Here is a 12,131-nt window from a genome sequence, read left to right as displayed (position 1 = left end):
TATTCCACATAAAACTGCTATAATGGAGCTTACAAAAATTCTGGGAGAAATAATCAGTTTTCAGCTAGGAATATTACTTATAGGTGAGGACTGGAATGAGATTTGCAGCAGTGAAGATGTGTCTGGGGGTCTCAGCAGGGAAAGTATAACAAAGCAGGGTACATTTTTGAAGAAATTTATGGAAATATTTGGCATGGAAGATGTGAATTCAGTAACAGGAGTTTGGAGTGAATTTGCATATCATTCCCTAAGATGTAAAAACTGGGCTAGGCTAGACAGAATTTATATTTCACTAGGACATGTGCATTTAAATGAAGGTCTTAATACTCACCCACCAACAATAACTAAAACAAAAGCACAGGGTAATGAAACAAAAATGAGACACTGGCGTTTTCCCACCTATATGTTGAAAAGAGAGGAAATTAAGGAATGGGTAGTAAAAATTATTCAGGAGCTATTAGAGAGGATAGAAATTTCTTCTGAAAATATAGATAGGGTGTGGGATAAAATTAAGGTGTAGTTTAAAAATAGGGTGGAAATAAAAGAAAGGGAGCTATGATTAAGAAGTAACAAGAATTATTTAGAGGGACTGCCAAATGTTAAAGTATTGAAGAATAGGGTGAATCTCAAAGAACAAGAAAAGGATCAACTGCAGAATGCTAAGCAGAAAATAAGGGATTACCTTGGTAATATGCATGAGTTTAGAAAGACTGCTGTTAAGCAACTGTTTTTTGATAACACTAAAGCACAAAAATATTTAGCACAACTCCTCAGGTAATAGACAGTAGAAAGGACTTGTCACCAAGCTTAGGAAGTCTATAACAAGGAAGGTAACAAGAGATCCTGTAGAGGTAGTAGAAATATTTTGGAAATTCTATGAAAGTCTGTATAAAGCAGAGAAATATGGAAATCAAGAAAAGATACAAATGGAAATGTTTATGGAAGAATTAAATATGTCAAGGTTACAGGAAGATGAGGCTCAATTACTAATGGTTAGGATAGGACGAGATGAGATAAAAATGTTGATGTATATCCAATCTGCAGGAAAGTCCCCAGGAATAGATGGTAGTCCTGTGGAAGTTTGGAAACTAGGAGAGAAAAAATGATAAAGATCTGGAAGGTTTTGTTTAACAGTATTTTAAGAGGAGGAGAAGTTCCAACACCTGGAAGAAAGCAGTGGTAGCTATAATACCTAAAAAGGGTAAAGATCCATTAGACCCAGCTTCATACAGGCCAATTTCAATACTAAACCACTATTATAAAATGTTCATGTTTATAATGGCTAAACGAATGGCAAAAGTAATGCCAACATTGACAGATATGGATCAATGTGGCTTTGTGGAGTTGAGGCAAACATTTGACATTAGCAGAACACTAATGATCCAGAGGGAAGAAGAATGTACGAAAATATCATTGTTTTGGTGGGTCATGATGCAGAGAAAGCATTGGACTGATTAAGCTGGGACTTTATGAAAGGGCAATGGAAGCATTTGCATTTCCTGAAAAAAGTACAAGGTTGATTAGGAGGATATATGAGGGATCGAAGATGAAAATTAAAGTGGATGGAGTCATTTCAGATAATTTCTGCTTCCGCAGAGGAACCAGGCAGGGGTGTCCTCTTTCCCCTTTGTTGTTTGAATCATATTTAGAACCATTGGCAAATAAAATAAGGGACTCAGAAATTCAAGGATATAATTGGTATGGTAGTCAAGAAAAACTGGCTCTATTTACAGATATTATTTAAACTAGAGAGACACATTACAGCGTTGTGGAACATTTTTTCCCCAAACACCTTTATTGAATTATCACTTGTGAAATAGGCAAATTTACATTCATGTAAATGTAATCACACTATAATTAACATAAACATTTTACTTCACATATATTGTTATATATCATATAACCTAAGCAACATTAATTATTCAATTCCTACCTCTTTTTTTTTTCAAACAAACAAGAAACATCTTTATTAAACCATCACTTACTACATAGGTAATCATACATAGCTTCAACCCTTTTCAGGATTCAAAATGAATGAAGCTAAAACAAAGGCAATAGCGGTAAATTATGTACCCACACATAAATTGGTTCAGCAATATCCTTCTTTATGGGGACATGGTAAAATGAAGTATTTAGGAGTACAGATTAAACATTATTCTGGTGTGGAAGCTAAGGATATGTGGGAAGAGACTAAACAAAAGATAATGCAAAAACGGAGAACATGGAAATTTTGTAATATGGATATGGACAGTAAGATGCAAACAGTCAAAATGTTTTAGTCCCTTTAGCCTTATACACAGGTCAGGCATATTTTTATCAACCAGATGAAAAGTTGTGGACAGCAATTAATAAAGAGCTGAAGGACTTTATCTGGGAGGGAAAGACAGCAAGAGTCAAGTGGGATAAGCTGATTTTTCCAGGAGAACAGGGTGGATTGGGATCACTCAATTTGAAGTGGTATTTCAGGGCTACACAGTTAAGTCTCCTATACACATCACAAACAGAAAATTGTAATTCAAAGTGGAAAGGGATGATGTTGAAATGGGGTGCATGAAGCAAGGAGAGACTTGGATTTTGGATGCAGGTCTTTAAGGCGAATAATAATAATCATACAGATTATTATATCCATTAAGTAGAAGAAACTATTCTAAGAACTAAGCCAACACAGGAATTTAGACAGGATATTCTGCCAATAGGGATGACTGCAATAAAGGATATAGACAATAGAACCGGGAAAGTGTTCCGTACACAGAATACAAGTAACTGACAAAATGCAAGAAAGCTGAGTCCACAAATCCCAAATGTGATGAAATATACCTAAACGAATCATCAACAAATGCAGCCAGCAAATACGTTGGATAAAGAATCCCAGTTTAATACTTGTTGTTAAGAGCTTTCACCCGTATAAATGTGAACTTCATCAGAACATCGTAGTACAATTTTTACACAGTTTAAATACCACTTTTGGCACCAAAACTTGATAGTGGATGTTTTGAATTAATTTAAAGTGATATATCCACCAATGTTGTAATCAACCAAAACTTTCAAAATTCCATTGAATTCCTAATACATAAATACCTAAAATATTGTTAAATTTATACATGTAAAATTATACATTTAAAATTTATTTAAAACATGTTTAAAAACTATGTGTAATTTGATTAAACCCAAAAACTGCAAACTGATCACTGTGTTGAACCCAGATCCTTATACAAATCATTAACATCACATTTGTTTAATTAATCACAATTACACATATTACACTACTAAAAAGCTTGCTAAATAATTTTGAAATAAAAACGTATGCAAAAACAATATAGAAACTACACATGAACCGATGTTGTTACACATCTGTACTATTTTTAACATTGGCATTGTTATGTCAATATATAGTAATAAATTCCAAACACTAATGATACATTACTTCCTTACTAACAAAGGTTTAATAGGTATATGGTCATTAAGTCCCGCTGGGGTAGAGGCATCAGTATATAATTGCCACCAAATTTCTTTGTAGCCTAAGGTGGCCTTGTGATTACCACCTCTAGGATCTATTGCAATATTTTCCAATATTCCAAACCTAAAACTGTGCATTTCCCCATGTTTCTCTATATGTCTACAAAGGGCATTGCTTACGTCCTTCCTCCTGATACTATATAGGTGATCATAAATACGTTTCTTGAAACTTCTTTCAGTTTTCCCTATATAGTATCATGAACACATCATACAATTTGCCAAATATATAACAAATTTGGAATTACAGTTGCCTTGTTTGAACTTGATCCTAGTTTTATTAATATTATCTAAAATAATCCCTTCATCTTCATTTATCACGTGGCATTGATTGCAGCATCCAGACTTTTTAGTATGCTTCATACAACAGTCTGTATTACTTTTAATTGTCCCTCGTTCCAAATACATCTTAATGTTACAGCCCATTTTATATACAAATGATGGTTTGGAACCTATAACTTTCACTAAATCTTCAACCATCATAACATTCCAATTACTCGTCAAGATGTCCATCACTTTGTTAGAGTATGGTCCATATTCCAAAATACATGCTCTGTTAAAGGTAGTGTTAGTGGGATTCCGCAGTTCTACTCCTTTACATGTGTCTACATTCCTTATGGCTCCTAAAAATGGAGTGAATTTATGTCCCCATTCCTTAATGATATAATTCCTCACATCTTTCATCATATTCATACAGTATCCCCTTTCTTTAAACAATTCAGTAATAAAGTCCATTTCTTCTATCATCTCTGCATATTCTGATGTCATTCTTATTGCTCTGATGCATTGTCCTTTGTATATGTTATAGAACAACTTTCTTGGATGATTGCTAGTGTATTCCAAGTAGCCATTGGAAAATGTGCTTTTATTGTAAATACTGGACTTAAATCCTTTGTCTCCGTTGGATATATATGTATCCAAATATACAATACCTTCACTGCTACTGGATGAAGTGAATCTAAGGTACTCACGACTGTGATTCAAGTATTCCAAAAAGCTGTTCAGAACTGTTTGGCTTCCATCCCATAAAATGTATATGTCATCCAAGAACCGGGAATAGTGTCTAACCTACTTAAAGTAACTACTTTTGAAGACTACTGTCTCTTCCCAGTCTAGCATGACCATATTGGCGTATATGGGGGCACATGCTGCCCCCATAGCTACTCCTCTGATTTGTCTGAAATGTTCGCCCTCGTAAAATATATAGTTATGATCTAGTACTATGGACATAAGTTCCCAAATCAAACACACTCTGTCCCATTCTAAATTAGTGTATTTTCTAATACTGTTGCTAAATGCTTCCATGCCATTCTCTTTAGGGATGCATGAAAACAAATCCACCACATCAGTGGTGACAAATAATAATCCTTCTTTCCATAAATCAGTGGGGTAATTCTTCAAAAAATCCCATGAGTCCTTGACCATGTGGGGAATTTTCTCCTACATATGTTTTAACATGGTGTCCACTGCAACACCTAATGGGAATGTTTTTGAATTGCTACCTGAGATTATGGGACGAAAGGGTGGATTGATAATATCTTTATGCACCTTTGGAATCCTCACCAGAGTAGCTAATTTAGGATGTTCAACTTTCAAAAACTTGTAAATGTCAGCTGTAATTCTATTGTATATAAAAAATTCCTTGACATACATGTCTATGCGTCTGTACTCGATGTTTATTTCATTTATAGACACAGTTTCATAATTTCCTGATAGGTGTAACATCTCATGCATTTTTGTGGTGTACACTAAGCTGTCATAGATAACAACACCTCCTCCCTTATCAGGTTTCATTACCCGAATGTTGTCATCTTCTCTTAGATCCTTAAGCATTCTAATCTCTTTCATAGTTAAATTATTTTTTTAATTTTTTGTCTTATATCTTATTCTGGAGTAGGTAAATCTGCTTAGTTACCAGTTTATCATATACCATAACATTAGGATGCATCGGTGGAACGAATCAGCTTTTCTTTTTGAGGGAACCTATGCCACCTGCTAAAAACATTTTTTAAATAATTTTTAAATGTATAAATTTAACAATATTTTAGGTATTTATGTATTAGGAATTCAATGGAATTTTGAAAGTTTTGGTTGATTACAACATTGGTGGATGTATCACTTTAAATTAATTCAAAACATCCACTATCAAGTTTTGGCGCCAAAAGTGGTATTTAAACTGTGTAGAAATTGAACTATGATGTTCTGATGAAGATTACATTTTTGTGGGTGAAAGCGCTTAACAAGTATTAAACTGAAATTTTTAGCCAACGTATTTGCTGGCTGCATTTGTTGGTGGTTCCTTTAGGTGTATTTCATCACATATAGACAACAGGCAAGAGGAGGCAGGAATTTATTGAAGAAAACTGGCAAAGGAAACAAGATACTGGGAGCAAATAAATACAGATGGAAAGATGATAGAATGGAAAGATGCCAAGAATTTATTTGGACTGCAGGTTAGAAATTGCCTTTTCTATCAAGGATTGATATCAGAGTATAGGCAAAAAAAAAAAAAAAAAAAAAGGAAATGGGGGTCCTAAACAAAAGACCAGCACTGGCAGAGTTTTTAGTAGAATCTAGAAGAGAAGCTGCCATTAAAAAAGGAATAATTAGTAGAACATATAAAATATTGCACAATAACTATAAGAATCAATCAGAGGAGGTTAGAAAAGATTGGGAAGAGAGATTAGATAAGCAATTCACAAAGAAACAATGGGAGGATATATGCATGTTCCCCCAAATATGCAACAAAATCTAGAAGATTTAGGATTTTTGCTTGGAAATGTTTATACAGATATTTTTATACCCCAAGTAGATTCCAGAGAATTTTTCACAGGTAAATAGCAAATGTTGGAGGTGTGACAGGAAAGAAAAAGGTAACTGGGAACATCATTTCTGGGAGTGCAGTGAGTTGGCAGATTTTAAGGATTTCCTGTGGGATGCGCTGTTGGAGATGCTGAGTGGGCAGATCTATGTGACTAGGGAGATGATTTTTCTGAGCTATGATACAGCATCAGAATTGCCTAGACATGGTAAGGCCTTGCTGTCTTTAATTATGGTGGCTGCCAAAAAAGCAATTATTAGAAAATGGAAATCAAAATCTAAACCAACTATACTAGAAGTAGAGAATATAGTAACAGATATAAAACAACTGGAATTGAGATCTTTAGAAAAATGTAGGCGCAAACTACATAGGAAAAAATGGGAATTGTGGGAACAATATATACAGAAGAGGAATGAGGTTTAAAAGAAAGGCAGGACTTAAATTAGCTATGTAATGTTTGACTGAAAATGACTGAGTAGACTATAATTGATGCATAATGTTTGCAACTGGGAGTGTGTCAGTATGTTTTGTGATGTAAAATGCTTGCAACTAGGACTGTGTTGGTGTGGTTTGTTTTCATTTATATAAATTATGATTGCTTATGTCATAAGTGATGGTTTAATAAAGATGTTTCTTGTTTAAAAAAAGGGAAAGGAACTGAATCATTTATGTAATGTTGTTTAAGTTATATGACATACAGCAATACATGTGAAGCATAATGCTCGTTAATTTTAACTTGTTAATATAATTTGATTACTTTGATATAAATGTAAGTGTACCTATGTCACAAGTGATAATTCAATAAAGGTGTTTAAAAATAAAAAAGACAAGCTTTACTCATGCCTATATGAATCTATGACTGCCTGAAAACAAGATGAACAAAGGTCAAACATTATGAATGCTAACACAGGAATCCTCCCCAATAAAAGCATCTCTGGGTGACTGGAGCTCCAAAGAGTCACTGATTCATTCTCCAATGCCCTCATCATCCTATTCAGAGTTACAAGGGAGCCATACCCCATCTTAGCAATAAATGAGCATACACAAGACAACTAGTCCTTGGCAGAATGCTCCTCTACCATAGGAAACACCTTTCACAATTACTACATGTACACCTATCAGCACTACACAAGACAACCAACTCAACTAACAGCATGTTATGGAGATGTGGGAGGAAGCCACAGCACCCAAGGAAAAGCTAAATGGCAAGGAAAAGACATGCAGAATTGAAAAAAAAAACAACACCCCATCCAAAGAAATAACCCAGAGAACCAAGAGCTATGACACAACAAGGTTCTCTACTGCACTACTATACCACTTTTAAATATTCCACGTTTAAATAAAAAAATCAAGTCTTACCTTTACAAAATAAAGGACACAGTGGTAATATCCAGTGAAAAAGAATTGTCATTGTTAATCCAGCAGTTAAGTGTATATTGTATATATGTGCTCATGTACTGTGAAAAAATGCTAGATTTAAATATACAATAATTCTGAAGACTTGACACCACTGGAGACATTAATTCCCAATAACAGATGGAACCATGACAGTCCTGTAAAAACATGGATAGTAAAAAAAGGCATTTATATTCATTTAATAATAAATACCCTAGCCAATTATGAGTTACAAAGAAAGTAGAGCTTATCCTGAAAATAAACCAGGAGAAAACAGAGAAACTAATCCTGGATAGGACACTAGGCCATCACAATATATGCATGTGGACACAAACACACACACATTCAGCACATGTACCTACAGATAATCTGGAGGATCATCAAAGCACCTCAACTACAGCATGTCTGGGATCAACAGGGAAACCAAAGCACTAACCAGCCAACCACAAAGACAGAGAAAGGAGATGCAGGCTCTGTAAAGAAAGAAAACCACCCAGAAAATGAACTGGAGGACCCAGTGCTGTGAAGCACCAAAGCGAACTGCTGCTCATGCTTATGTCATCTGAATAGTTAAAACATGATAGATTTGCAGTAAAATACATGAAAAGTTATTATCTGAATTCTGAAATATTTTGTTCTGACTGTTGTGTCCTTATAATCTTTTTCCAGGCATGGTTTATTTGCTTGGAGTGCAGTACAATTTTGCCAACCCATGAGAGTACAGTATAGATTTAAAAGGACAGTACAAAAATAAAAATATTTAAATGTATCTACCCTTGGTAGAAATTTAACCCTAGATTTAAAAGACTGTTGTAGTCAGTTTAAAAAGATGCTGAAAGCAAACCAGTTTTTTGCATTTGTGATCCAAGAACTCACAAAAAATATACATACTATGATTTAAAACCTCTGAGTCTGTTGTTTCATATGCCGGTGGAGATGATGAACGTTTTGTTGTACTTTTTGCGCTTTTTAGCAAGTTGGCAATCTAAAGGATAAGAAAAGAGTCATGTTAGGAAGTAGATGCAAACCAGTGAATAAGACATAAAGAGAAAAATGGTTGACATTTGAACCTACTTAAGTACTTTAACTCTCTACATTTGTCCATTCATACCTCCTTGCACTTTTTCAACCAAATCTGCATGGGATGTAGGCAACTACATTGTGGTCCATTACACTAAACCCAGTCATCAGACAGACAACTTTTAGGCTTGGGACATGATCTCACCCCGCCATGCTGGAAGTTCTGCCTTTGCAATCCCTCACCAACAAATATAACTCTGAAATCACCACACCCTTAAGTACACTGCACAAGTTTTCAACAAGATGCTTACTCAGCTGATCTAGATGAAATGGACTTCAATCGATCTTGCTCAGGCAAAACAACAAGATGCCCTCAGGATCACATAGATGGCTTACACTACACTGCTTCTTCTAGCAACACATTCTGAGACTTAGCTACTTGTTTAGTCACATTTTCCTAATTCCAACATGAAACAGCCCTCAAACAGGGGACATACCTGCTCCCATCTCCTCCAAAATTTTGTACTTCCTCTTTTTCGCCTCCCTTTTAAAATGTCACAAACAATACAATCCATACAAATCATACCCTGCACAGTTCTTCCTTATTTTAACAAATGCATGTCAATTTTTTTAAAGTCGTTGCTAATAGCCAACCCATTTGTACCCATTCACTCATTTTATTAAGCCTACATTGCACACTTTGTGGCAAATTAACTTTTCTTTGTCTATATAAAGTACAGTTATGTAAAATCTTACCATAACGGTAGATGTCCTTTTCTTCACTGTTGCACTATTCGTTACAATAGGGATCCCCTGCCAAGGGTGACCCAGAGTCTGGCCAGTATTCCAAAGCCTTTAGGTAGCTTTAGGCAGCTTTAAGGTACGCTGTACATCACACGTATGCTCCTTGTATAGCATAAGTACATAAAGGGGACATCTAACCCGCGGTGGTGGTGCTGTGGTAGTGTTGTCGCCTCACAGTAAGACACTGTCCAGTTCGATTCTCAGCTAGAGCGTCTTCTGTGTGGGGACATGTGTGAATGGGTGTACCTTCGTTGAAGGTTGTGCGTCAGGCCTGGCAAGCCAGTATGTAAAAAAAAATCAACTTCCAATCATTAGCGGACCGGAGTTCCGCTGTGGCGACCCCTAACCGGGAAAAGCCGAAAGATACAAACAAACATAAAGGGGACATCTGGATGTACCAGCCTCAGAAAGTACAGTTGTGTACACTTACCATAAATGTAGATGTTCGAGTGTATTCACTGTTGCAGCCCTCACATATGGGTTATCCGGCTCTTGGTATCCCTCAGTCGGCCCGAATACCAGAGTCCTTGGTATATGACGTCGGCTGCCGCCAGTTGTAAAACTGATGTCAGTACATCAGGTTTAAAGGGAGGCAGCCGACACCATTTCCTCAGTTTTTCTTGCCTTAACTGTCAAGAGCCCCCAAAAGAAGGCTAATCCAGGAATGGTAGCACTCTGGACACACGTCATACAAAAAATAAAATTCCATAGTCTGTGCCTTAGGAAAAAAGGTGGAATGGAGGGTGGGAAACCAGGACTGCAACAGTGAATACACTCAGACATCTACATTTATGGTAAGTGTACACAACTGTACTATGTTTTTCGTGTTTCACTGCTGCAGTCCTCACATATGAGTTGATTCCCAAAGCCCAGTAAGAAGACAAAGGGGGGAGGAATGATCACAGATTAAGGTTTGGTAAGGAGGCCCTGCAAAACTGCAGAGGCAAAACCAGCCTTGGATTTAGAAAACAAAGGTAGATTGTAATGCTTTGTGAAAGTTTGGACAGAAGACCAAGTAGCTGCTTCTAGAATGTCCTTAGTAGGCACACCTCTCAGAAAGGTTGCAGAGGTAGAGGCTGCTCTTGTAGAATGGGTCCTAATACCCTGAAGGGGAACCTTTCCATGCTGCAGGTAACAAAAGTGAATACAATGAGCAATCCATTTGGAGATGGTTTTGAAATAACTTTACCCTGAGCCTCAGGAGAAAAACTAACCAATAACTGTTTAGATTTTCAAAAGGATTTAGTCCTGTCCAAGTTAAATCTCAGCTGTCTATGCACCTTAAGAGAGTGCAGAATCCTTTCCCCTTTATTTTGGGGATTGTTGAAAAATTTAGGCAGGTGAATAGACTGGTTAAGGGTTAAACTCTTCTGGGAGGTCTAAGATTACTAGCTCCCCTCAGGAACTGTTTCATCAAGGGGTGAGAAAAAATGGGTTGCTCAAAAGAACAATGAGACAAAATTGCTGAAGTGTGAATTTTGATTGAAGAAAAAGAGTCCACCATTAAGCAATCCTGCTAGGTAGTCAAGAATGAGTGAAAGAGAAGGATGAGAAGTGTCTTCTCCTTTAGCTAGCATCCAAGAGCAAAATCTCTTCCATTTATCTGCATAGGATTTTCTTGTGCTAGGCCTCCTGGCCTCATGAAGAACTTCAACCACCTGTTGGGAAAGATTTAAGGTATTAGCCAGGCAGTTAAATGCAGAGTTTGAAGATAAGGATGAAGGAACTTTCCCCCTCCCTGAACCAACAGATCTGGTACCAAGGGAAGATGCCAAGGCTGAGCCTGGGAAAGACTGCGAAGGAGGGGATACCAATGCTGCCTGGGCCAATCCAGAGCTATCGGAATAGCCTTTGGATTTTCGTCTCTTATCTTTAGCAGCACTCTGGGAAGAAGACACAGAGGAGGGAATGCATAAACTGAGAGATGTGTCCATGAGAAGGACAACGCATCCACCCTCCAAGCTTTGTTGCGACACTCCCTAGTGCAGAAGGTTGGAAGGAGATGAATGGTGTGAGAGGAGAAAAGGTCCACTTGTGGGGTGCCCCAATGATGAATGATGTGATGGAAAATGTTCCTGTTCAGTTGCCACTAGTGAGGATCTAGAACATGTCTGCTCAAATGATCCGCCAAGGAGTTTAGCCTCCCTGGAAGATAGTGGGCTATTAGATGTAAGCCCATGGATGCTCCTATGGATCATAGTCTCATGCTTTGTCTGCACAAGGAGTAAGAGTGAGTCCCTTCTTGCTTGTTGATGTACCACATGACTGTGGTATTGTCTGTCCTGATTAGCAGAGTCCCAGGGTAGAGTAAGTCCTTGAAAGCCAGCAAGGCCTGCTGCACTGCGATCAGTTCTTTTAGGTTTATGTGCAGATGAATCTGCTGGGTGCTCCATGTCCTCTGTATGCCCCTGCCCTCCAGATGAGCCCCCCATGCCACATCTGAGGCATCTGTGGTTAGAGTCTGTCTGGCAGGCGGTGGGCGGAAAGGTAGACCCTTGTTCTGAGAACAGGTTGTTGCCCACCCGAGGAACTCCATTTGTAGACCGGGAATCAGGAGAAGAATCAAGTCTAAGTCCTG

At 37.2% G+C, this 12,131-nt stretch overlaps 1 protein-coding gene across 1 annotated transcript in view; it reads right to left on the bottom strand.

The window, feature by feature from the left end:
• The window catches only part of PATJ (PATJ crumbs cell polarity complex component), a gene marked incomplete in the record, with an annotated part of 2,990,875 nt that overhangs the window by 815,263 nt on the left and 2,163,481 nt on the right, over nucleotides 1-12,131 (bottom strand). Inside the window, 1 exon segment of the mRNA XM_044085542.1 lies at nucleotides 8,621-8,714. Within this exon segment, the coding sequence (XP_043941477.1) occupies nucleotides 8,621-8,714 (94 nt within the window).

Source organism: Protopterus annectens, chromosome 10.part0 (assembly GCF_019279795.1).
Source record: "Protopterus annectens isolate FY-2018-M chromosome 10.part0, PAN1.0, whole genome shotgun sequence".
NCBI lineage: Eukaryota > Metazoa > Chordata > Ceratodontiformes > Protopteridae > Protopterus > Protopterus annectens.
This window is presented reverse-complemented; position numbering and strand designations above follow the sequence as displayed.